This window comes from Amphiprion ocellaris, chromosome 15 (genome assembly GCF_022539595.1).
Source record: "Amphiprion ocellaris isolate individual 3 ecotype Okinawa chromosome 15, ASM2253959v1, whole genome shotgun sequence".
Classification (NCBI taxonomy): domain Eukaryota; kingdom Metazoa; phylum Chordata; class Actinopteri; family Pomacentridae; genus Amphiprion; species Amphiprion ocellaris.
Genome location: NC_072780.1, coordinates 24,280,336 through 24,307,837, shown reverse-complemented (window position 1 = coordinate 24,307,837; position 27,502 = coordinate 24,280,336). Strand labels below are relative to the sequence as shown.

General features: G+C 39.1%; 1 protein-coding gene across 2 annotated transcripts in view; it reads left to right on the top strand.

Annotated features, from left to right (window-relative positions):
* Positions 1-3,509: 3,509 nt before the first annotated feature.
* The window catches only part of col28a1a (collagen, type XXVIII, alpha 1a), a 49,982-nt gene continuing 25,989 nt past the window's right edge, over positions 3,510-27,502 (top strand). For both annotated transcript variants that reach the window (XM_035952781.2, XM_035952780.2), the window contains exons 1-22: positions 3,510-3,690; positions 4,658-4,799; positions 6,439-7,004; positions 7,569-7,589; positions 8,263-8,322; positions 10,725-10,778; positions 10,876-10,920; positions 11,777-11,803; positions 13,198-13,242; positions 13,349-13,393; positions 15,578-15,631; positions 15,732-15,800; positions 15,927-15,995; positions 16,870-16,938; positions 17,119-17,187; positions 17,409-17,477; positions 17,580-17,648; positions 18,100-18,168; positions 18,277-18,348; positions 20,542-20,610; positions 20,929-21,000; positions 25,822-25,890. In XM_035952781.2, the coding sequence (XP_035808674.2) occupies positions 4,679-4,799; positions 6,439-7,004; positions 7,569-7,589; positions 8,263-8,322; positions 10,725-10,778; positions 10,876-10,920; positions 11,777-11,803; positions 13,198-13,242; positions 13,349-13,393; positions 15,578-15,631; positions 15,732-15,800; positions 15,927-15,995; positions 16,870-16,938; positions 17,119-17,187; positions 17,409-17,477; positions 17,580-17,648; positions 18,100-18,168; positions 18,277-18,348; positions 20,542-20,610; positions 20,929-21,000; positions 25,822-25,890 (1,803 nt within the window). In that variant the 5' untranslated portion in view covers positions 3,510-3,690; positions 4,658-4,678. The remainder of the gene's footprint in view (positions 3,691-4,657; positions 4,800-6,438; positions 7,005-7,568; positions 7,590-8,262; positions 8,323-10,724; positions 10,779-10,875; positions 10,921-11,776; positions 11,804-13,197; positions 13,243-13,348; positions 13,394-15,577; positions 15,632-15,731; positions 15,801-15,926; positions 15,996-16,869; positions 16,939-17,118; positions 17,188-17,408; positions 17,478-17,579; positions 17,649-18,099; positions 18,169-18,276; positions 18,349-20,541; positions 20,611-20,928; positions 21,001-25,821; positions 25,891-27,502) is intronic.

Below are 27,502 nucleotides of genomic sequence, written 5' to 3'. Positions count from 1 at the left end.
CACATAGCAAGCTTTTAAAAACAGAATTCATACAAACAAATGTAAGATAAGATAAGATAAGATAAGATAAGATAAGATAAGATAAGATAAGATAAGATAAGATAAGATAAGATAAGATAAGATAAGATAAGATAAGATAAGATAAGATAAGATAAGATAAGATAAGATAAGATAAGATAAGATAAGATAAGATAAGATAAGCTTTACTGATCCCACAGTGAGGAAAGCTCACCGTTACAGCAGCTCTAAAGACAGGGGTATAAGGACAGTATGAGAAGATAGTAAAAAAAAAAAAAACTGCAAAAATTGCAGAGAACATTAAATACATAAGATGACATTTTCACTGATACCCCTAGAAGCAATTTTTTGGAGCAGCAAAAAACACGGTGATATGCATAAAAATCAAAATCACCTAATGGTTTGTGGACCTGAAGTCTTCAGTTTGGAATTTAGCTTTCACCATCTTTTAAAATTGGATGTGATTAGAGAGGGGTGAACCTGACTGAGAACTTGACTGCATCATTTATAGTTCCCTTCTCCTCCAAGAAGTGGCTTAGTTTCTCTCAGCTCATTGTTTTGGTTGACTACCTTCAATTTTGCAGTTTCGTTTTAGTCCAGTAGTATACTGCATACGGGTGAAATGCTAGTGCACCACTGCATTACTGGGCTAGTTGACTATCCAAAATATCTATAAAAGTTTTCCTGGCCCTGTTTGTTACTTTACTGGCCATATCTGCGTGCTTGTCATTGAGGGTGCCCTGGAGAGCATGCTACTATACACATGTACAACCCTATTTGCAATGATTGTGGAGGCTGGTGCCAATTGTAAAAATCTAAATTTCACTACAAATTACCCACCATATATTCACCAAACACAGACGTCCTGTGATAGTTTTTGTCCTATGTGAATTGGAAAATTTGTGATCTGGGATCTTTTTTTCCCCAAAGGTTTTGTTTATTCTTTATTTTTCTTCTGTTCTTTGTCTCTACCCTGCTTGAGAATTATGGGGGAAGGGCTAGTACTGGTAATTATAAATGAAAGTTTGGACAGGATTTTGTCAAAAAGAAAAAGCAATGCTCAAATTAATCAGTGAAGCTTAATCTCAAGGGATGATTAGATTGATGGCCTGTATGACAGCATGCAGCACAAAACATTTAGCTGTCTTTCAACAAGCTCAGCAGTTATTATGTTACAGCTTACTAATATCATATCCAGTGATTGTGTCAGTGTGCAAGATACACCTTTTGGATGCATTGGGCACGTTATTAATGATGTGACCTGGGATCATCGGTTGTTCTAGGTCTCACAAAATCAGACACCATCACCTAGGCTGGCAACACGCTTGACTTTACTAAGCATTTGAGTTTTTTGTTGACATTTCTGTAACAGTATAAAATTATGCCCCAAAGTGGGAATTATACCTTTTGTTTCAGGGTGAATTCAAGAACATTCTGAAGTACCCTTATATGTACAGTATGTATGTATGTATGTATGTATGTAGGTATGTATGTATGTGCGTGCGTGCGTGCGTGTGCGTATGTGTGAGTATATGTATGTAAAGTAAATTACAAAAACATTGCTTCCTTAATGTTTACTCTTAGTTTCCAGTGCTTTACTTAATCAAAGGTATGCCAGGATTTTAACAGGAAGATGGCGATGATTCATTGTGGATTTAAGGTCACAATTAAACGGTCATAAATACACACAAATTTTAGCCTGCTAACCTATCATTTTACTGGAATAGACACTGACTGCTAAGTATGTAGATAGTTTAGTCTGTATGAGGCCAGTTCAGAGTGGAGTTTGTTCTAAGGAGTAGCAAATGAACATGTTATTCAAAGTGAAATTCTTTCCACAATGTTCCAGGTAGTATTTGATGATTGATTGGTAACTTTTTGCAGAGGGAGCAGTGGCAGCCTTCAGACATAATAATGATTTATGTGTGGAATTGGGAGTGAGGCCTTATCTGAGCCTGTCTGTATGAATTATGGGAGCAGTTAATAGAAGTTTCTCATACCAGTGTATTCCAGTTATGGTTTCTCATAGCCTCAACATTCTCAGGTTGCCACTTAGAACATGACACCATAAAGATTAGGTTTAAAACATCCCAAATAGACCATTTTCTCCTGCCTACTATGAATCAACCATGTTCTAGGCTAACTCCAAAAAGTGGCCTACTTCTACCTCTATGTCTTCCTCTCCTAACCCTGTAAGTCATTTTCAGTGTTCTGTTTTAGAATAAGTGGCTCATGAGCAATATATTTTCTCCCCAAGGTGTCCGTAGTCCTAATAACTGAGAATCTAGACCTAAATAGTAAATTATAATAAACTCCAAGTGACCCACTGATAAAATGTTAGTAAATCATTGAGAAATAACTAGTTCATAATTAAAAATAATATAAGTTGATCACACTCTCCCATTTTCGTCATGAGACATTCCTGGTTAACTCTGATTGTTCAACATTAACAGAGGAAAAATTGACACCTCCAAAAGAGGTTTGCGCCAGCAGCAACAGAAAGTCCCCAGTACAAAAATTATATATGCACTGATATCTGTTAACACAGACTCATTGGCCTTACTGTACGTGGTACTGTCAGTCACCTTGTATTCTGAGCTAGGAAAAATTCTTAGTTACACTGAAGGAGTGACATACAATGCTGAGTAGTTACTCAATAGTCTGTCATTACTGAATGATCACCGCTACCTGCTGTGTCCAGCTGCCCTTAAGAAAAATGAAGAATCTTAATGAGTATTTATTGTTCCTCGTTGTCTTCACAGTTATTTTTTATTCAAAAAAAAAAAACAAAACTCAAAGGGGTGGATTCAAAACGCTTTTTTAATTTCTTTGACATTTTACAGCAAAAGATTGTTCCAGAGGCCATTTTGGATTTGTTTTTACATAGCTCCATCAATCGGATAATACTGTCAGCAGCCACAAAGAAAAAAATGTCATCAATTTAGAAGTAACATGTTCTATATATCAGGCTGTACCTGATATATAAACAAGCTTCTCTGCAAATCCTTGACAATATAGAAAGGAATAACATTGGAAATTTTGGTGTATGGATGTTCTAGGGGAAAAAACAAAGTTTGTAAAATTCCAAACCCAAATTTTAACCCTGAAAATCACCATTTTCAGAGTGACAATTTTAATTTATGGACATCACCATGAAATCTCCTCAGTTTATTACTTACATTTGTATATTGTGCAATGTGCCAAGTAATTCACAAGTTTACATGTTTTCTGATAATTGTATCACAATAATAATCAGTTGAATTTGACCATTGGTGCATGATATGTGCCATTTGTGAAACAGTGTTGGAACTTTTCAGAACATATTTTGAAATATATAGTTTAAAATATTTGGATATAATCCTAATTACACAATTAGTTTATTATGAAGGACAGTTCTGATGGTTAAAGGTATACAAATAATGAGGATTTTTTTTTTCTTGTTCATGTAACATTTTATTGCAGAGGCAGCAGCAGGAAGCTGTAGGTGTGGTGGTATGCTGACTTGACACCGGTGAACTTGTGTTATTCAGTCTGTGGGTGATGTGCTGCAGGTTGGACTCTCTGCCGGTGTTCTCTGTGCCTTAACAGAGACAACAACTGCAGTGGAAGTCAGCACAACAGCTGCTCAGTTCACTGCTGGATTAGCCTGGAGCTCCTGTTCTACCAACACAGGTATGTGACTTTTACACACTTTACATGATGTGTGAGAAGAAGTCCAGCTGTCAGTGGTTGCTAATATGGACATGGGCTCAAATTTAACTTGTTATAGTATAAGTGTAATTTTGTAATAAACACAGGTACTGCTGCCACAATAGAATTAGTATTAGTAAAGATATAGTGGTAATAGTCATAGTTACTATGGTTATAGTATTAATTGGAGCAATATGAGCAATATTCTTTATCATGGTATATATCGCTTTATTACACAATATCAATATATACCATTTATGGAAAATCAACTGCGATGTTATCACTGTAAATCATTTCACCAGACAATATGTCTTGTTTCTGGCTAAAAAATCTTTAAATCATTTACCATTATCGATATCTAACATTGCCCAATATTATGGAAAAGTAAACACAATATAAACAGCTTTCTTAAAACTCTTATTACACTCTGAGTCATATTGTCTCTTAGTATAGATTATTATATTGTTCAGTCCTGGTATGTCAGAAGCAGTACAATATGTCTGTCATCAGAACCAGCATTGCAAGGCAGTAATGCTAGCAGTAGTTGCAGCAGTGGTAGTGTTAATAGTAGAAATAATGCCTGTGTTTGTTGTAGTTACAGCAGTAGAAACACTGGTGGAATAGCAGTAGTAGTAGATAATATACAAACAGATGTAGCCTTAGAGGTAATAGTGATAACATTAAGCAGCATCTGTGATTCTAAGGTTTGCCCTCAGTTGTAAGAGGGAGCAGACAGCTGAGGCCACTGTACAGTATAATACCGTCATCATGGGACAGTGCAGGAATTCAGCTGTTTTATCTGCGAACAGTTGTTGCAGTCATGTCTCCCGCTTGTGTTAAAGGGAAATCACTAGGGCTTTCTTACTAAACTGAGTGCAGCTTGAAGTAACACTTGAGTCACACAGACTTTACCACAAATACTGTATTAATATTCTCTATTTTTCTCCAGGCTGAGCAGCTGGACTCAACAATGACTGAGTTTGTGAAGATTTTGATTTTGATTTTGGCGCTGTCAGGCCTAACCAGATGCCAAAACAGAAGGAGGAAGGGACAGAGAGATGAGAACCAGGTCATCGTTAATGAGACCAAAAGTAAGTGTTGCAGCATTTATAATTGCAGTATACCAGCTTGTCCAAAGATTAGATTAGAAAAAATAAATATGTGTTGCATGTGCAGGAGTATATTAAGATATATATTTTGTAGTAACACCATGAATGACTTCAGAGGTGATGCTGAATTGACACAGCTTCTCATCAGAGAGTTTCATAATTCTATTGCTTAACCTAAATAGACAGTGGTGCTATGTACAAGCTCTGTTTAGACAGTTTAGCTCAGTAGCAACCCTGCAGTCAACTGTGTGTCTTATGTCCTTTGAACTTCTTTTTAGAACAGCAGCAGCCGAGCAATGTAAATAAAATACATTTACATAAAGCCTGGAGCCCTTCTAATGCTGAATGTATGAGCCAACACTATTGGTAGAAGAAGTACTGAGATCATTTAAACAGCTTTATTAAGCCCCTTGCACTTCATTCCATTTATTTGTCAACTTTATGTCTAAATACACACCTTAGTGATGTTTCCATAAAAGCTGTGGCAGCAATTTTTCTTGGATTAAAAATACCTCAAAATGTAAATGTATTTAATGACATTCCAAAATTGACCAGTAACTATATTTAAGAATGGAACAATATTGATACAATATCTATTGTTAATATTTGTCTCTCATTATAAACAGAAGCTGTATTGAAATTTCTTGACACTAGAAATATCTGCAATAACTAGAACTGCACACAGAGAGTACAGTCCTCCACAAAGCCAATGGCCTATCTCAGAATTTTGTGGCTTCCTTTATTTCCTCCATGTTCCACCTCTTCATCAAGTTTTATGAAATCATACTCACAGACAAACAGCACTGAAAACACTACCTTGAGAGAAGTTCTCCTAATCTCATATGAAAATATCAGCAGGGCCAGTCTGTTGGTTAGGTTTGCATGTTTTCTTGAAAGCTCTAGATAGAAGATTCAAATTTTACCAAAAGTTTTGTTTTTAAAAAGTCAGGACAGTCTGGTCCATATTTGTCAAGATGTCCACTTCTTACATTTTTGATGTGTTGGGGGACCGATATGATATTCCTAAGGATCAATTACTGGAGAAAAATGGAGCAGTTGACCAATAATCATTTTTTTTTCTTTTCAAGGATATCAATAATTATTGTTAGTAATCAGGTAGACCAATAACTGATATTTGGAATGATATACATTTATAATAAAAATGTAATTCTGGGTGTCAAAATTTAGAATAACACAAACTTCAATGCAAAACTTCATGGAAATGCCTTTGTTTATTGATGTTTTCCATATGTTATATAAAAGGGAATTTTTTCAAGATTCATCTTTAAGTGTTGATTGACTATTACTCATGACATGTAGCTAATCAGATTGTGCAGAGGACTGAGACAGAGTCACTACAGACAGAAGTAGTTGCATCAGCCCCTAAGCAGCACATTCTTTGAAAACATTTTTTTCAAATAAATAATTAAAAATATTCACTATTGCACCTGTGAATCAACCAAAATGGTTAAAAGTCCACCCTTAGAGCATAATGCTTTCTGAAATATGTGTGTATTCTGACTGAAATGAATTTTAATCAAAAACTGTACCCACTGGTGCTTGAAACCTATCTGTCTAGATGCTATTAGAATGTATGTCTGCATCTTTCTCTCCTCCTTAGCACTGATCTGCCCAGTCGAGATCATGTTCATTGTTGATAGTTCAGAGAAAGCCAAATCTCTGCTATTTGAGCAACAGAAGGAATTCATTCTGCGCTTTAGCAACAAGCTCATGCAACTCCACTCCACCGGCTGGCGTCTGCGCTTGCGCATGGCTGCTATGCAGTACAGTAGCACTGTGTCAGTGGAGCACAACTTCAGAGACTGGCAAGACTTGGACGTCTTTCAGAGCCGGGTGGCCTCCATGACCTTCATCGGCCATGGCACCTATTCTGCCTACGCTATCACCAATGCCACCAAGGTGTTCAGCCGAGAGACATCCTCCAGCAGCCTGAGGGTGGCACTTTTGCTGACGGATGGAATGGACCATCCACGCAGCCCCAGTGCTGTGACAGCTGCTGCTGAAGCCAAACAGCATAACATCAGGGTGTTCACCATCAGGCTGTCCGGACCGCCCAGGGAGGGTTCCGTGGGTTCAAAGCTGAGATCTATTGCCAGTGCCCCCCCACAGCAGCATGTCCTCAGCCTCACTGACAGCCACCTGGATGACAGACTTTTTAATGAACTGGTCAGTGATGATAGTTTTTTGCCCTCACTATAGTCTACTAATACTGGTTTGAAGCGATGCTAATGATGCTGTTACACAGACACTAGTATTCAGAAGTAGAAAAGAGAATACATTCATACAGCAACCAGAACATTCAAAATGGAATGAAAGTAAGGAAGATAATGGAAGATCTGTACATTTTCTAACTATATAAGGCATATGGAGACCAACTAGCATGACAGCAAAAAGACGCAGGGTTCTGAAATAAAAAAAATGTAAACAATGACATTTAATATCATAAATAATACAATAATACACCTGTAAGGTATAAATAGAGGTACCTTTAAGATTTTTAAGACTTTTATCTTGCACCTTCTGCTATGTTTGCACTGAAAACGAGAAGCTCTCCAAACTCATTGTACACTGTATAATGACAATATAGCTCATTCTATTCTATTCTATTCTGCAAGTGAATTGGGAAAAGCTAGTAATTGGCCTGTTAGTTCGATTTTTAAGGTTTTCATGTTGAACTTTGAAGGTTACCTATTAAATAATATGGTTTGTCTGTTGCTTTTGTTCTTTCAGAGTATGGTTGTTAAATCTGGGGTAAGTAATATGAAGTTTTTAACTAATATCACACTTATGATTATTTAATCAGATGAGTGTTGCATCTCTTGGATTTTGTTATTAATTTGCAATTTTGTAAATCTGTTTAAGCTGATATGCATGTTGTCTTTAATGCTGTTAGCACACAAAAAGTTACTTTGCCAGAGGAAAAGTATATATGAGCATATTTTAAAAAGTTCTTGGCCTCACCCGCACGCAAGAGGCATAACTCTCATCTGGTGACACAACTGTACATTATAACGCTTTATATCACTGTTCACAAAAAGTCAAATGTTTGTCGTCATTGTTTTGCAAGGAGAGGAGCGCTTCAGCATGACATGCTGTTGTTCGAGGACAGTGCATCTGTTCACACAGCACAGATAAGTAAGGTGCATGAGACAAAAGTTCAAAGCCACATTTGGTTGCTTCCGCCACTTGTGCTGCGTGGACATGCACAGCAGTCACTTAAATGTTTGATTGCTTCAGAAATTTGAGTTTTTGTGGACAGTCACATACTTGATACTTCATATATGCAATATACTTTATAGTATACAGTTATGCTTTAAAATGGGAGTTGCAGCCCTTGTTTGCACATGAGGCCAGGAACTTTTTGAAGTGCCCTTGTATTAAAGTATATAATATATTTTGCTCTTTTCCTATGTCTTCTTTACAGTGTCCGCAACCAAAGACCTGTCTGTGTGAGAGAGGGGAGAGGGGTCATCCGGGAGGCCCGGTGAGTCTGCCATAGCATGGCCATTAATAGAAGCAGTCACTCTACTAGAAATTTGGGGGTGTGGACAATATCACTGAAATTCCATGCTTCTCAAAACCAAATTCTAATTTATCGAATCAATACTTTCCCACATAAATGTTTTTATTTATTTATTTTTTAAAAACTTCTGCAGTTTGACTCAATGAGCGATAATCGTACGCTTCATACAGCTTAGGGATGAGTAATCTGACTCACTGGACGTAGGTTGCAGGTGTCAGATACAAAATGCCATGAAAATACAAAGTTCAGTTGCATGGACAAACTCTGAACATCCTCCCTAGCTCATAACAGTCTATCATATCTTTTGGTAATGGAACCCTTTTTTCCTCCATCACTCTGTCCATGGCTTTCTGTTGGAAGCTGAATTTACTTAGTTTTAAATTCTAACCTTTTTACAGGGGTGAGGTGTACAAAGGTTGCTCTGGATCAGTCCATGTGCGCAGATGAATGATTTGCATACTTTTTCAAGGGGATCCCAGATCCACTTCCCGTAGCGCTTTATTGGAGTTCAAGAAATCTAGACATATGTAGAGAATCTGAGCAGAGATATGACATGCTTCCTTTCAAAGCAGGTACTGGCTGAAGGAGTATGTCCAAAGCCAGTCAGTGGGTAGGCTAGGAAACTGAGAGAATCTACCTCTAACAAAATGTGTTGATACGTTTACTATTCTTTTCAACTGATGATAGGATTCTCACCACTGAGCCAGTACCAGCTGGAGTTTTACTTTACACTCCATAGTGTGAAAATGTGTTACCAAGTATAATGTTCATGGTATTTGATGAATCCTATAAAAATTAGATATCTTTATCAGGAAGTAATTCTGAAAGAGAAGAAATTGAGTTCATAAAATCAGACTGGAATTATGAATATGGTAGGAAATCCTTATTGAGGTCTTGAAAATGAAGATATGTTTTATGTAATAATAAAATGAGTTTGACCCAATGCTTGTAATAGGTCTGGACAATAAATGCACATATATACAGATATCAAAAGTTTCCTAAATGTTTACTGCTAATGCCTAATATCAAAGACTTATAGCTAGATGGTCAACCAACCAAGCATCCAACATCCTAGTACATTTCATTAAGGATATTACAATCTAACAGTAAGTGAGGTAACATGAAACAGGAAATGATGTGAAACAGATGGACCATCTGATCATTTACCTTGATGTAATTAAGCCTAGAAATTTGAGCTTGGCTTTGAAAATAGCAGTTTGACAAAACAACCCAAAAACAAAGGTCCACTAACAATTTTGTTGTGGAGCTTTTAACAAACTATCACCTTGAGTTGATTGCATTGTGAAACTATGTTATCATAGTTTAAACTGATATTGCCCAGTCCTTGGAACGTCCCCTAACGCTGATGAATGTCTTTACTGAATTTGTTTGACAATCTTGCTAATAGTTTCTGTGCGCAAAAGTGTTAAGACAAGTAGACAGACCAGCTGACACCTGTCAGCTTCTAGTTGTGGCACTAGATGAGTAGTGGATCCATTGACCCAGGGTCAGATTTTCTATTTTTTTTCAAAGATATCTTTTTGGCCTTTTTTCAGCTTCATTGATAGGACAGCAGACAGAGAGAGGGAGAGAGACAGGAAAGTGGGGAGAAGAATGAGGGAAGGACCTGCCGCAAAGGGCCATGAGCTGATTCAAACTCACAACCGCTGGGGATAGTGGGGTATTATAGCCCCTGTTTATGGGTCACCATTCAACCTGTTGGGCCACCACGGTGCCCCACTCAGATTTAAAGTTTGATCAGTGTCATGGTAATGACCTGCTGTTTTGGCCTGATATCATGCGCACTTTAGTATTAGTTGGCACAATGTGCATCTGATAAAGTAGTCTGTACCAGCTTCATGCCCAGCTATGGTTGTGTCTGCTGCCTTCAGGTTGACAGTGACCTCCTCAGTCACACAGATCCCAGTAAGCCTCACACAGTGGTTTGTTATCCCAAGATAGCCTGGCATTCTCTCAGCCCCAGCACCCACACCCACCAGCAGGTGCATCTGGCCTGTTTCCAAAGCACAACAGAGAAAAGATATTAACGAGCAGGAATGTTTCCCATAATGCAAGTGTAGCAGGTGGTGAGAGGCCTGTTTTCACTGGCAGAACTCCTGAACAGAGGCCCTTGAAAAGAAGCAAAGGTCAAGGATGAAGGATTAGACACAAGCAAACATACAGGCTGTGATGATCTGAGAAAGTGTTGCACTGAGGTCCAGGTTTATGTTGGACAGGGGTTACAGACAGGTCACACTGAGAATGTCCTACCTCACTTTTGCTTATATATACACCAGTCCAAACTTAGCAAAGGGGGGCAAATATTCTCATTCTGCACAATCTATCCCTTTACTTTCATCCAGGGGAAGCCAGGCAAGCCAGGATCTGATGGAGCTCCAGGTCCAAAGGGGTCTCGTGTAAGTCCCTATTGTTTCCATAATCTAGTGCTGTTACCAGAAAGATTCCATGAAGTGTTGTTTTATGTGCTGTTTTGTCTGGGCTCGGTCACTGTAGGGGGAACCTGGTATTAATGGACGACCAGGAATGGAAGGCCTTGAGGTAATCAAGTAATCAAGTTTAAATCTATAGAACTTTTCATTACAGTGTTCTGCAGTATTTTTAAAGTCTGCTGTTTTCGATTTTTTAGGATTCATGTGATGTCTCTTTTACATTTCAAAGTGCTCCAAAGTTCAGAAATACAACTTGCATCTCCAAAGGTTATAAATTATCAAACTCTTCTGTTTAAAGACAAAGTTTTGCACATGGGACAATTTGTGGGGAGCTACATCTATATTTTATCCCAAAGATACGGGTCTGAACAATGAATCAAATTTATTGACATTATCCATCAATTTTTAGAGTTTCTTATATGTCTATCAATTGCTACAACAGCCAGTATGTTATAATACAAGTTTACTAAACCACTCATCGTCAAGCTGTAGTCAACAGGTAATTAAACTGCTTAAACTGGACCCGACATCTTTAAACGGAGAGGGGTCCATAGCACCAATTAGCAGGTAGTTATAATGCAGTCCTTGAGATTCATCCCCAGACAGTTTGACCCCTTTTAATACCTTAAGTCACTCCTCACCACAGTTTCATCTTGAGTCATGAGAGACATGTCTTTAACAGGCCAAGATTTTTGGGTGAGAATATATACCTGGGTAAATTAGCACTAAAGAAGCCTCTTGAATGACGGAGGCAATATGTCTTCAAGAACCAAAAAATAAATGAATTTGCTTGCAACTATAGCATTTAAAATTTATGACAAATTAAACCATCTACATGCAACAATTCATGCAATATTAGTCTGAAATATTCTGTGCTCCCATTACTTTATAATCAGTTTTATATTGATCAGTTGAATGACTGTCTGCTGTCTAATGAAAAATATAAAATGTATCTATTATTATAGGGAATGCCGGGTAGCAAAGGGGAAAAGGTAAGTATCATTATTTTCTGAATTTTATTCATCTATATTAGCATGAATCATCACAGCAAAAACCAAAAAGAAATCTTTTAAATTATGGCAATGTATCTCAAAACAACCCCATTTCCATGCATTTTCAGACACTCCTTTAATTTTGATGTACAAATCACATACAGAATACAAAAAAAGAATACTTGTGCAGTATCATTTTAATATCAAATGATCCCAAATTGTAATTGCTAACTTTTAAGTAGCATAACTTTGAAGTTGAACAGTAGGAATTTTATCTTAAATTAGATTAAAGCCTAAGAGTTTAGATATATAATACAAGCCTACAGTAGGAACTTAGCAGAAAAATCAGTATACCTTTAATTACTGAGTTTCAAATATTTTATTTTTTCAGTACTTCATATGCCCAACTGTATATATGATGACAAACTCAATGATTCAAGAATTCTTATTCACATGGAACCATGATGCAAATATGCAGACAATTTGACAACCATGACCATGCAGTTAGGGTTAATTAACAAATTGGAAATTACATCACATGATGTGTGGCACAGCTGTATCACATGTCCTTTGTTTTTTTTACACCCTTCCACTGTATTTTGTGATCTCTGTCAGATGAGCAGAACAGTGTTCAAGACAACATACAGTATACAATAAATTAGAATTCACAGTGTGGCAGAATGTATTGAAAATATACAGATGTCATACATTTTTATTCTTAATAAACACACTCGTGCAGTGTGAAGTATAAAGGTGTTGTGGACACAAACTAGTACTATACACAAAGAGAGAAACATAAATCATGATTATATATCACATCTGTCCTGCCCCGAGCTTGGTCTGTATAATCCAAATGTGAGTCATGGGTGCAGAAAAACACCACCAAGCACACAGTGAGGATACACCTGTGCATCCTTACTCATGGATCCTCCTGCAAACCTCTCTCAGCCCTCAATTCTTTGTCCTTGTGGTGCAATTTAAGAAATGAGACGTCCTTTCTGATAATGCATCAAGACTGATTTCCAGGTCATGGGACAGAGGACCGAGGAATTGAGGAGGCTGACATTAATAAAGTTAGATGAGCCTATAGTCTTTCTAAAGTACTTGTTTTGGATTTTTTTTTTTAAAGAGGAAATACTCTACTATTAATCTTAGAAATATTGCAGTTATTGAGAGAATGCAGTTTAGAATCATTTGACATTTAAGTGATATTGCACAGGTGTGTAACCATTTCTGTTCCATACTGTACATACACATACACACTTTGCTTGTAGTTTCAATACAACGAAGCCAGTAGAGATTTGTTGACAGTTTTACTTGGTTCAGTGCCCAGATCAAAAAGACGTTTGCTCTGAGTTTTACTTGCCTGTATCATCACTGTCTGTATTTTCAAGGGAGAACAGGGTGAATGTGGTGCCACTGGTAAAAAGGGAGAACAGGTATAGCTCATGATTTCTTCTTCTTTTCGTTTTAAATTTAATTTTCACAACTGCTGTGGCAAAGTCCTGCAGATTAAAGGAGTGATACTGCATTGTTTATCCATAGGGTGCTGTTGGACCTTCTGGCCCTAGAGGCCCCAGAGGAGAGCAGGTGAAGTTTGCACACTGTTGTCCCATTAACTATTGTTTTTCATACATAGTAAATTAACATTCACCAAACACCTTATTCTGACCTGTGCATGTGTAATGCAATTCAGTGCAACAGATCTGACACAAGTTTTACTTTCACAGCAAACATTGGGATTTAAAATTTACATTTTTACTTCCACCTAGTCAAAAATGTAAATTGGAAAGTAAATAACCGCCTTATAACAACAAGTTGTTGAAAATGATGGTATTCTAAAAATTCTCAACTGCAACCCTACCAAATTTTATGCAACAGAAATGAAGCACCACAATGATACTTCCATTTATTAAGGTTATTTTTGGTGCATTTTTCTGCCTTTATTTCATACTAGTAGTGGCGAGATATGGGAAATGTGAGGAATGAAAATGGGGAAGGAAGCAGTCAGTCCCCAGTCGGAATTATAAGCAGAGACTAGTAGCTCAGGATATTTGTGCAGATGTGGTATACACCCAATCCAATTGGCTATCTGGCCATTTTGAGACATCAATTTTAGTTAGAGTGGTACTTTGTGACCTCTTCCTTGGAAAAATGGCAAGAGACAGGAACATCCGTGGTGATCTAACAAAGTAACTTATCAAAATGATAGGTTTGGCTGAACACATTTCATGCAATTTTTCTTTTGATTTCAGCCTAATGTTTTGTACAGAATTGAATTCAGAATGTGGTTAGCCTAGCTTGGCATGCAGATTGGAAGGAGGAGGAAGCAACTAACCTGGCTCTGCCCAAAAGTCAGTAATACTGAAAATGGCATGTTTTTTTTTTTTTTTGTTACGTACACAGACAGTAATAATAAAGAAAAGCACTGGTTGTAGGGGGAGTATGCGCTGGAATAGTTTTTGTCCCATCAGCCAGCTAGCTGCAGTGAGTATACTCAGCATCCCAAGATCATGTCATCAGAGCGGGGTTGCCAGGTTTGCTACCATCATACCTGTAATGATCCAGTTGGTAACTCAAGCTAAAGCACAACTTGTTAATTAGTGAGCTTTAGAAGTGTTGGCTGGTGTATTTCTGAACCATGGACAGAGTCAGGATAGATGTTCCTTCCTGCTCCCAGCTGTTATGCTCATGTTGATCTGAAGTAGTAGATAAGAGTTTCAGTAGGAGTGTGTAGCCTACAGACAACCTTCACACTGGATTTTAAAAGCCCGATATTACAATCATGCTATATACCTATGTAACAGGCACATTTTGGGTGTGTGGTCAGATTGAAAGATTCCTGTGTCCCCCAACATCCGCGCTGAAACAATCAGTGCTGCAGTGAAAGCCACATACTCTGAGTCCATCTCCTGCTCTGCACTTGTGGAATGTGAGCTGTGGATTAGATCTTATCCCCCTCCTAATGTAGCCTTTCTAAAGCAGGGAATCCAAGCTTGCAATGTTTGGTTGTAGTCTTTGAGCAGACATTGTCCTAGAGGATTAGGATTTGGGCACATATTATCCATTCCCTCTCTCCTTAAATGCTTGTTACCCCCTTCAGCATCACTAGAACAACAGCTGCCATCCTCAGAGAGCCATCAGGTTTCATGTCCTTCTGATCTGTCTCCCGTTCCCATCAAATGTACTTACACACCCTGCCAAAGGTTTATTCATGTATCTGTCATTGCATGCATTCACCATCAAAGTATCAGTATCCATCCATCCAGCCATCCAGCCATCCATCCAGCCATCCATCCATCCATCTGTTAGCTATACCGCTCCATACTGCAGAGGGTCGTGGACTGGCTGGAGGAGCCTATCCCAGCTGACACTGGGCAAGAGGCGAGGTATAGCCTGGACAGGTTGTCAATCATAAGCAGACTTGGATGATTTTTGGATATTGTTTTATGATTGCTGGATAGAACTATATTTGAGAATAGAATTATATGGAGTAGACGTGCCAGTCACACTCTGGATTCCAGTAGAGGGCAGTCAAAGCTCACTAACTAGTGACAGGCACTTTCATGCCAATCTTGTAATTCTCCGTTGTGAAATAGTGTAATTTTGTGTAGAAAGTAAGCAGACAGGTTCACATAACTTAACAGAAAACTGTACAGTTTACACAGCAGAATGAGTTTAATTACATTCTTTTTGTGTTATTTATGAAATTAACCATTCTTTTCTGTTTGGTTTTTTTTTTTTATTTGTTTTTTTTTTTTTTTCTTGTTCCAGGGAGCCAGAGGAGTATCTGGAGACCAGGGTGCAGAGGGGGCATCTGGATCTAAAGTAAGAACACTGACAATTGAGCCTGAGATACTTGGGATAAATTATCATGTTCACAATATAAACTATGGGCAAACTTATGACTTATTTCTTTCCTTTAAAGGGTGAGCGAGGACCAAGGGGTGCAACCGGAGCTCCAGGAGATAATGGGATTGGGTTCCCTGGTCCCAAGGTAAATTCAAGTGTAGCTTAGCATTTGATTAAATAAGGAGTGATGTCTTCCCTACCTGTCTGGGGAACGATCCGAGCATGTCCTGTGTTATCAGTTTATCTTTAATCTATAAACTTTATTTTACAGGGTGACAAAGGTAACCAAGGAAGACCAGGACCACCTGGACCAATTGGTATAGGTGAACCAGGGATGCCAGTGAGTTAACAACATTTATTGAAACTACAGGAACTACTCTTACAAAATTGTTATAGTTTATCTCATACTGTCACTCTGTTGTGGAATATCTAATCAATATCAAATCAACATTCTTGTAGATGTTTCCTTGCAGTGTACATTGATTTTTTGATTTAAAGATTGTATAAAGCAGTAAAGCACATGTGCTCTGACTTGGCACACTACAGAAAACTGTGTTAATGACCTCTCAGCCAAATATGAATGATTAAAAAAGTCATTAAGTTTATAAAATTAAGCTTATTAAAAAAAACAATAATAGAATAAATAAATACAGTTTTCTCTGCTCTGATACACTGGGAACATGTCCGCTGAGAAGTCCAATGAACCATTCTAATCAGGTAAACAGACATGAGTTAATCTCAAATGAATCAGACAGGTTCATAGACAGGTGTATAGAATATAGATTAGCCTCATTCACCAGTGACAGCATCTTATACATTAACCCCATGCTTGTGGTGATCCTCAGGTCTCCATCAATGTTGCTCTTTACAAAATCAGTTGGGAAGAGAGCAGGAAAGATACATAGCTAGCAAGTAGTATTATGTGTAGTAACTTTATGCGATCTAGTTTTCATAGTGTTGAGGGAGGGGTCATCCTAAGTATGACTCCAGTGTGTCATTTAGTCATGATTTGTGACCATGCAAAAAAATTCCTGAACACAAAAATGATCAAAAACAGTTAACAATTTAACTCTACAATTCCGTATGACATGATTCACAATGTTTTCTTGCATTTTCAGAAATTATTTTCTGATATGTATTATGTGATTAGAAACACATTTCTCTATTTCCTTTTAATAGAGTTTAATATAGGATTTTTGCAATAATGTGTTCAGGGTCCAGCAGGGCCTCCAGGGATGCAAGGTTCTCCAGGGATTCCAGGTGAGGGCCTGCCAGGGCCCAAGGTAAGCTCCAGGATATTAACCAGTATCTCTTTTTGATTTTATTTTTAATTTGATTAAAATATTGAAACATTTAATACACTATGGTAATGCCTAACTTCTCTGGTTTCATAAAGAGTAAAGATTTCATCAGGATAGTGATTGCACAGTTTGACTCTAGACCTTGCTTTGTGTTTTCTACAGGGTGACAGGGGGTACGAGGGTCCCAAGGGCAACCGGGGACCTCCAGGATTCGGGTACAAAGGTGAAAAGGTAGGTTGGTTAGCAGGATTTCAGACTGTGACCAAAATGGTTGTGGGAGGGTCATGGAGTACAATCAAATCATGTAGTGGTGCACCCAACCTAGAAAGCCAGTAGCACCAGTGCTACCATTGTAGCCCTGGTTAGCTGTGTCTTGTTGTGCAGACAGATGTATAGTGCAAAGCAGTGATTCTGAAATGGTTGATGTACCTGACCTCTTATGTAACCCTCAGGGAAATACAGGAGCTACTGGGCTGCCTGGTTTGGTGGGGTTTCCAGGGCCCGGCATCCAAGGAGAGAAGGCAAGCCCAATGAAAAAAACACAAATTAGTTTACTCTATTTTTCTTTATTTGTGTCCTAAAATTCATGGATCCTAAAATTGGATTTTTCTTACTGGTTTTAGGGGGATCAAGGGCCTGTGGGGCCTTCTGGTCTGAGAGGACCTCCGGGACTAGGCATAGTGGGATCAAAGGTTAGTCCAATGGGTGAACCAGGCACAATATCAGCAGAAAGTTCACATCATAGTTTTCATATTGCGGACATTAAATTATCTACAAACTACTTTACATGCTTCATTGGTAATGTACAGAGAGCTCACAGTACAATACTGTCTAACTCGTTATCCTCAGCAGTGGTTTCAGAATTCTGAAAATACTTGTGCATTTTTTCAAGACAAATCAACTCTTTTCAGGAGTTTCCTTTGTCGGTATCTAGACTAGACTTGTATAAAGATACAATCAAAGTCTATAAATTGTCAATAATTGACAAAACCCACACACATTTTGGCAATGTAAAACATATGTTATGATGTCAATCATTTTCATAACACTATCTTTTGATCATAAAATTACTTTTTTTAAGCATCTTTCAGATGCTGGTCCTTTTGATGTGACTTTCATTCTGTGAATTCTGCTGTTTCCCAGGGTGACCAGGGCTTCCCTGGAGAACCTGGACCTCAGGGAGAGAGGGGTGTAGGTGAGCTAGGTCCAAAGGTAAGACAACCATTCTCCTTATGAATAAAGCCATGTTCAGAAGGAAGAAAGCCTGGATCAAATGCAATGTACCAAATATTGTTAGCTGATATATTAGTGAATTTCCAGGGTGAGCCAGGACCTGATGGAGCTGCTGGAATACCTGGTATTCCTGGTGAAGATGGGGCTGTTGGGCCTAAGGTGAGTCTTGAGATCCAGAGTGGATGTAAATGAAAGGTGAAGCTGACAGAAAACTCATTTTCTGAATAGTCCGAAATACCGTACATAGACTTTGGGTATAAGCCTCCTATGTCCTCTTCGCATTTCAAGTGACTTTCTTCTTCCTTTTGCCTATTTGTGTGTAACTTTATTTAACATCTCCTTTGCTGTGGGAAACAGCAAGTGTCTCCGAGCAGCAACGCACATGATGAAAATGCCAAGTTTTGCAAAAGATTTGGATTGTGCACTAAGGTGGCCTGTTTTTCTCTGGTGAATTAGTCTTTTAAGTGATAGTGCTCTCCTCTCTCCATGCAAATGATCTACAATGACAATTCCCCCATCACTATTTTGAGGACATGTGCTACTGCGTCCTTGGCTTAACTTCTACCAATACAAGAATAATTAGTTTAAGGAAATACAAAGAAATCAGAGCATTTTTTCCCTATAGCAGAATGACAATAAGATACAGCCAGACCATTATGTGCAGGATGTACAGTATGAAACAGAAGTACACCCGTGTTCATTATTTCTAAGTTGAACAGTAGATTTTTTTTTTTATGAACAATCAAAATTCTTTAGAAACACTATATTGAAAATACAGAGCCTGGGGTATGAATTTAGTGTAACAGTAATGGATGCACTTGTGAACACTGACACACAAGTGACTGACACTGACATGGGTAACAAATAACTTGTGTCTGCATCATCCACATGGAAAGGAATTGCCAGTGGAATTCAAAAATCTGACTGAGATTTCACAAAGATTTAAAAGGATGCAGAAAGATCAGTGGCCACAAAAAAACTGCTGAAACATAGTTACCATAGTAATCATGAGGTATAGAATGGGCCACAGTAAAATTAATTAGAGAAATTGTGCTACTTGCACAATACACCTCTGAAAGTCTACTGCTTCAGATTTAGCAAATACTTTATCAATGGAAATCAGAGTTTCTGTTACAGTTCAGAAAGTCCTTTATGGACAGCATCCTAGAACTAAACAGTCACTTACTCTTTGGCCTAAAACTACAAGACAGAATCTGGCTAAAGAACATAAAAAAGAAGCACATTCTTCATCAGAAAAAAATTATTTACTCAGCTTAGACAGGGTCCAGCATAATATGCATGAACCTTACCAGGACCATCGTCACAGTGAATGCATAGTCCCGACAGTGAAGCACAGAGTTGAAAGTGTGATGATATGGCTGCATGAGTGCAAAAGTTGTTGGAGAAGTGACATTTACAGATGGCACCATGAATAACTGTGGATATCAAAATACTGGTTGACAAGATGACTTCTATTCTGCAGAAGCTTGGCAGAAAAGGAACATTCCTGTATGTTAATGGTTCAAAGCAAAAAAAAAATTCTAAGAGAAAGGTAGAGCAACACGACCTTTCCAGCAAGGAGAGACTACAAAAATTATCTGCGGAGAATGGCAGAACATCTTTCCAAAAATTTGTGAAACACTGGTATTTATTGATCTGAATCATCATTGTGAAGCTGTGTATCACAGCTCTTGAGAAACATCAAACTGCTTAAAAACACACTATGCTGGTCAAGCTAATTGTGCTCTAGTTACCACCATACTATGTATATGTTTTGTTTGTAAAGTTGATCATTTTAATACAATATCTGTGGAAGTTGTGTGATATCAGGCCTGACAACTTTCTAAAAAATGATGGACGTATGAGGGCCAAAACTTTGGACTGATACTTAGTATCACCAGAAGTATCACCTGTTTGTTAAGAGGCAGAACAGGAAACATAACGGAACTATATAAATCCATTTAGTGGTGACATTATGCACTTTTTAGAGTTACCTTAAAATGACCCCTCTGTCATCATGTTCCCACTTAGCTTTTTTTTCTCCACATCATTAAGTAAGCAGAGAAGCATCTTTAAAGAGTTACTACACCCATTCCTAAATCCATAGATTTTGGGAACTCAAATCCAGTTACTGGCTTTTCCTGAATTACCTCCCACTCAACTGCCTGTTAAAACTGTTTTATAACACATATCACAGGCCATAGATATGAGCTTACAGTACCATTTATTGATCACTTTATTTCACCTGAAATCAGCTTGTATTTTTAGAACATCTGCATGGATCACAAATACTGTGTGATGCATTTCATTGTTTAATGCTGCTGATACAGTTTAATCTGCTGTATAATGTAGGGAGAGATGGGGTTGCCAGGTCTGCGAGGCCTAGAAGGAACACCTGGAAAAGGCATGCCTGGAGAAAAGGTAAAGTTTAATCAGCTGCAGTGCAGCTGCTGCCCAAGTATTGTATTTTCACTGTTCTAGAAGATAACCTGAACATGTTCACAAGCACCTAGTTCATGAACAAACAACCAGTTAAAACACCAGCCTGTATGCAGACAGTTACTCAGAATTCACTGTGGTTTAGGTACACATTTCCTTACCTGAAGTGACAATGATGCCATTGATCTTGGCATGTACACACAAAGGTAACTCAACTGAATAACGTTATTTATTGGTGTTGACTATTTTGCCCTTTCTAATTCATTCATGTTGAGATATGTGACGTGTGTTCTTCCACAGGGAGATAGAGGTGACCGAGGCCCTAGGGGACTTTCAGGGTCTCCAGGGCCTGTTGGACCTGCTGGAGCTAAGGTATGTTAAATACTGGTTACCCCTAAGGTCTTGTCAGGTTCACATGTCTCCTTGCTTTGAGGTAGGTCAGATAGCTGGCACAGCAGCAGAGGTTTAAGGTCAGGTTGCATTTAATGGGTGAATGCTTCATTTATGTGGGGTCTTGGTTTACAAGATTGGGAACTTCAAAGAGTAATTATAGGGTAGTCCCACATAACAACTCAAGGTGTCCAATTTTAAAGTCCACAGTCAAGTCAGAGATTGTGGGATATACACTAGCTGAAGCATTTTATCTGCAGTCTGGATAGCATTATAGCAATATTATAAAAACAGTTGTCTCTTGCTAGTAGAGGAGCCTATGTCCATTTTTATTTTTGTAAAACAGATAATCACAGATTTTTGGTTTTTCTCTAGGTCTAGCCAGCATTGGGCTGTTTCAGTATAGGAATTGAACATTATAATGCAGTGAAATATTTGTCTACAGTGAAGAAAAATTGTAACAAACATGCCCAAAAACTGCTTGGGTTCAGACGATCATACAACACAATTAATGGAGCTGAAATGTCATATACGTCTGGTATGCTGCTCCTCACTGTTTAACACCACTCAGATTGAGCTGAACAAAACATATATTTTCCTAAACCTTACCATGTAGGTGTGATGTGTCAACCTTGTCAAACAACGTGTGAAGACAAAGTCTAATGGTCCTATACAGGACATAAAGCCCAGTCTCCTGGGTGAAAGATCAAAAACGTTCATCATGTCTTCTTGTTGATATATTAGTTTTGGATTCTTTTGTTCAGACATCAGGTAAATAGATAGATGTTAATTACCTTCTTGACAGTTTTGGCGAACACTCTCCCCTTCCTCAGATGCATCTCACTGACGGCGTGTGATGTGTCAGCCGGCAGATTTTGACAGCTGGCATTTGCGGCACGCCCAGTAGAGCCGCCAGATCCGCTGGGCCAAACACGCCCACGCCGTAATGGCATGTCCTGGTGAGCCCAACAGACCCGACCATTCCACCAAGCATGCCGCAACCCCTGCCGTCTTATCTCCTCTGGAGTAGAGTGTCCCAGATGTGGGAGAGCACATGGGTTTTGGTGAATAGGGATACCACATTGAAACATACACTATATTGCCAAAAGTATTCGCTCACCTGCCTTGACTAGCATATGAACGTAAGTGACATCACATTCCTAATCCATAGGGTTCAATATGACGTCGGTCAACCCTTTGCAGCTATAACAGCTTCAACTCTTCTGGGAAGGCTGTCCACAAGGTTTAGGAGTGTGTTTATGGGAATTTTTGACCATTCTTCCACAAGCGCATTTGTGAGGTCACACACTGATGTTGGACGAGAAGGCCTGGCTCTCAGTCTCTGCTCTAATTCATCCCAAAGGTGTTCTATCGGGTTGAGGTCAGGACTCTGTCCAGGCCAGTCAAGTTCATCCACACCAGACTCTGTCATCCATGTCTTTATGGACCTTGCTTTGTGCACTGGTGCACAGTCATGTTGGAAGAGGAAGGGGCCAGCTCCAAACTGTTCCCACCAAGTTGGGAGCATGGAATTGTCCAAAATGTCTTGGTATGCTGAAGAATTCAGAGTTCCTTTCACTGGAACTAAAGAGCCAAGCCCAGCTCCTGAAAAACAACCCCACACCATAATCCCCCCTCCACCAAACTTTACACTTGGCACAATGCAGTCGGACAAGTGTCGTTCTCCTGGCAACCGCCAAACCCAGACTCGTCCATCATATTTGCCAGATGGAGAGGCGCGATTCGTCACTCCAGAGAACGCGTCTCCACTGCTCTAGAGTCCATTGGTGGCGTGTTTTACACCACTGCATCCGACACTTTGCATTGCACTTGGTGATGTATGGCTTGGATGCAACTGCTCGGCCATGGAAACTCATTCCATGAAGCTCTCTGCACACTGTTCTTGAGCTAATCTGAAGGTCACATGAAGTTTGAAGGTCTGTAGCGATTGACTCTGCAGAAAGTTGGTGACCTCTTCGCACTATGCCCCTCAGCATCCACTGACCCCGCTCTGTCAGTTTACATGGCCTACCACTTCGTGGCTGAGTTGCTGTCATTCCAACACACTTCCACTTTCTTATAATACAGCTGACAGTTGACTGTGGAATATTTAGGAGCGAGGAAATGTCACGACTGGATTTGTTGCACAGGTGGCATCCTATCACAGTTCCACGCTGGAATTCACTGAGCTCCTGAGAGCGACCCATTCTTTCACAAATGTTTGTAAAAGCAGTCTGCATGCCTAGGTGCTTGATTTTATACACCTGTGGCCATGGAAGTGATTGGAACACCTGATTCTGATTATTTGGATGGGTGAGCGAATACTTTTGGCAATACAGTGTATGTACTATTCACAAAAACCCCGGTAGACGTCACCCTGCACATAGTCCGGGAACAACTACACAAGGACAAAACACTCCACATACGCTCAAACCTCACAGTACATGACATTTACAACTTATTACAGCTCACTGCCAAGTCCACTTATTTCCAATTCAATAACATCATCTACAGCCAAAAAGAGGGATTTGCCATGGGAGACCCTCTCTCTGCCATAATGGGCAGTTTTTTTTATGGAGGACCTGGAGCAAAGAGCCATAACCACAGCACCACCACCTCTCAAACCCACCCTCTGGAAATGATACGTGGACAACATATTGGAAAAAATTAAAACTGGACATACACAACCCCTTACAGACCACCTCAACACCGTCGACACTACAGGGAACATCAAATTTACACATGAGGAGGAGCACAATAAAACACTGGCATTTCTGGACATGAACATCCACCACAAGGACGACGGCAGCGTAAAAATCACAGTTTACATAAAACCCACCCATACAGACCAATACCTGCTTTGGACTTCAGAACATCCAACAATACACAAACTTTCAGTAGTCAGAACATTATATGAACGGACCACCTTCATCAAGGAAGAAGAGGACAGATGACAGGAGGAGAAACACATTCAACAAGCTCTCACATGCTGCCACTACCCCAGGTGGGCCATCAGTAAAGGAATACAACAAGTAAAAAACAAACAGAAAGCAAAGAAACAACAAAAAACAAAACAGGCACGAGACACACACGAGAACAATAAAACCATAGTCACATACGGTAGTATATCCGGGGAATAACAGAACCCATCCAACGAACCATGAAAAAACACAACATAGAACCACACAAAAAACTTCGACAACTACTAGTGCACCCCAAAGACAATATTGAGCAGGACAATAAGTGCAATGTCATTGACGAGATACCATGCAACTCTTGTAATAACACATACATCGGGGAGACAGGGAGAACATTTTACACAAGGAAAAAAGAACATCAGAAGGAATGCGAAAAGGAAACAGCAACACGACTCACAAGATCTCAGAAAGAAAAGGCACTACAAGAAAATCTCGTTATGGACTGGGACGGGGCAAAATCGAAATGGAAGAAAACAAACTGAAACGCTGGATTAAGGAGGTGATGGAGGTCAGTAGGCGGGCGGAGAGGGCCATGAACAGGGACGAGGGAGAGTGTTCGCCGAAACTGTCAAGAAGGTAATTAACATCTATCTATTCACCTGATGTCTGAACAAGAGAATCCAAAGCTAATACTCCTGGGTGAAAGGTCTGTTGCTGATTTATTATTATTATTATTATTATTATTATTATTAATAATAATAATAATAATAATAATAATAATAATAATAATAATAATAATAATAATAATAATAATAATAATAATAATACTACATTTTATTTATAGGTGCCTTTCAGAGCACCCAAGGACACCGTACAAAGCAAACAAAGTTAAAGAGACTTTATTGTCATTGTTCAAAAGTACAACAAAATTTGTCTGAAGAACACGACAATTAGCAGCAGTAAAAAATAGATAAAAAATACTCTTAAAAAATAAAGAGAAGAATTAAAGTACTATATACAAACACATTTAACTAAACAATATAAAATTTAAAGATGTAAAAAAGTTTAAATGAAGGAAATTTGGCAGTTTTTTAAACAACAGAAGAAGAAAGAGGAAGGAAGTCAAAGAGAGTATGCTTGTTTGAACAGATAGGTTTTGAGACAGGATTTGAAAATGTCCAGCGTGTCGATGTTTCGGATGTCAGGTGGGAGTGGGAGTCCGGCTAGGTATGTTGATGTGGAGGAGTTCAGTGAAGTACGTGGGGGGTGGGGGTTTCTTGAGAATCGGAGTTAGTATAGCAGATTTGAGAAATGATGGGACAGAACCAGAGGCGAGGGAGGAGTGGATAATGGCAATGATCAGAGGTGACAGTGAGGGAAGACAGACTTTGATCAGGGGTGTTGGGAGGGGGTCAAGTTGACAGGTGGATGATTTAGATTTTCTGATGAGTATAGATATGTCCGCAGCAGAGGGAAGGTGGAAACTTGAGAGTGGTTGACAAGGGGGAGCTGGGGGAGCAGAAGGGAGTGAACTGCAAGGGGGTGTGAGAGGTCAGCTGTTGGTGGATATTATGATGAATCCGTCTTTATGCTGATGTTGTGGCTCTTTCAAACTGGAAGTCTTTCAAGGACAAAATGAGCTTCTTTCAAATCATAAATGAGAATGCAGTTTACTTGTATAGGAGCAATATTTTTATTTGACAGTGTTTTAAAGAGATGAGTAAATGTGACTTCAGAATGTTGAACAAGTCTTTTCTGATGGAAGCCCACTTTAAGAATCTTCAACATCTTTTGTACTCTTTTTGAGAAAAGTCATGAAAATTTTTTTGCTCTGCTTACTTGACAGAAACATTTATCAATGACATTTACTGACTTATTTGCTCAGGGAGAGCCTGGCAGCTCAGGAATGATGGGCCTACCCGGACCTGCTGGGCGCGGCTTACCAGGACCAAAGGTGAAGACAATCAGCTCATTTATACACACTCACTCCTGAATGACAGACAAGTTTAGTCCTGCTGATTTATGTTCACCACTTATTTGTAAAAGACAAACTTACAGTTTGCGAATGGGAGCATCAGCTTCATTGATGTGATGGAGTGAGAGGTGACATTCGAAGATAATCCAAAAAGACTCAGACTCATTTCCTTGCATACTTCTCGTCGACGGGTACGCTACCATTCAAAAGTTTGAGGTCACTTAGAAAGGTCCTTGTTTTTGAAAGAAAAGCAGTTATTTTCAATGAAGACATTAAATTAATCATAAGTCCAGTGTAGACATTGTTAATGTGGTAAATGACTCTTCTGGCTGGAAACGGCTGATTTTTAATGGAATATCTACATAAGGGTACAGAGGCCCGTTTCCAGCAACCATCACTCCTGTGTTCTAATGGTACATTGTGTTAGCTAATGGTATTGAAAGACTAACTAATGATTGGAAAACCCTTGTGCAATTATGTTAGCACATGAATAAAAGTGTGAGTTTTCATGGGAAACATGAAATTGCCTGGGTGACTCCAAACTTTTGAACCATAGTGTATGTACAGTTTTCTTGGTTCACTTTCTGTTTTTTGAGTGCAAGTCAAATAAATCTGTAATAATAGTCCTTATAAGTGAAATGCAGTGTTTGTGTGATCACTGTGTGCATGAGAACAAGTGGTCTTTACATGTACAATTATACACTGTCTGCATTTAGAGCTGTTACGCGGGGAAGCAGGAGAACCCAAGTGCAGGCACACAGAAAACTGGCAGACAGGTGAATTTACGGAAAAGGATTTATTCAACCAAATAACTAAACTAATACAGAAAAGGGAAAAACAAACCAGGAGATAAATTAAGCCAAATCTAACACTAAAAGAAACAATACTACTAAATCTACAAAAACCACAAAACCAAACAGGAAAAAACTGAACCAAACAACACAGCAATGTACTTACAACAAACCAGGGGAAAACAGAACTAAGGGCTAGGCAGGCTCAGGGAATCAGAAGCTAGTGGGGAAACAAAACTGGCGTACTGAAGACTGGGGAGTATCCAAGAACAAACAGAAGTTAAACAGAGTCCACGAGAGGGAAATCCAGGATGGGGGAATCAGTTTAGTCCAAGGGCTGAAGCTGACAGGGGGTAGGAGGCTTGGTGGGGAGAAACAGAATCCAGGAATGCAAAGGAAGCCATGAAGGGATGTGAATCTATGATCCGGCAGGGAGTGAATGAATGGGCAGAGGTGGAGAACAGGTGAATGGTGTGAACTGATTGCTGCAGCTGAAACTCGTAGCAATGAGCAAGACAGTGTGCAGGCAGGTGAAGCAGGTGAAGCAGGAGGGCGAGAGACAGGGAGAGAGAGAGACACATGAGGGAGAGGTGACAGACAGAGGGAGCCAGAGAGAGACAGCTCAACACAAACAGATGAGGAACAATGGGAGAAAAGAGAAAAGGAGGAAGAAGGGCAGAGGCTGGAGCAGGATCATAACAAGAGCAGCTGGTTAACACTCATCTATGTTACATATTATGTTAATAAGACTGTCACCCATAGTGTGATTTGTGGCTATGGGTAGCCACGGATTGGGCCAT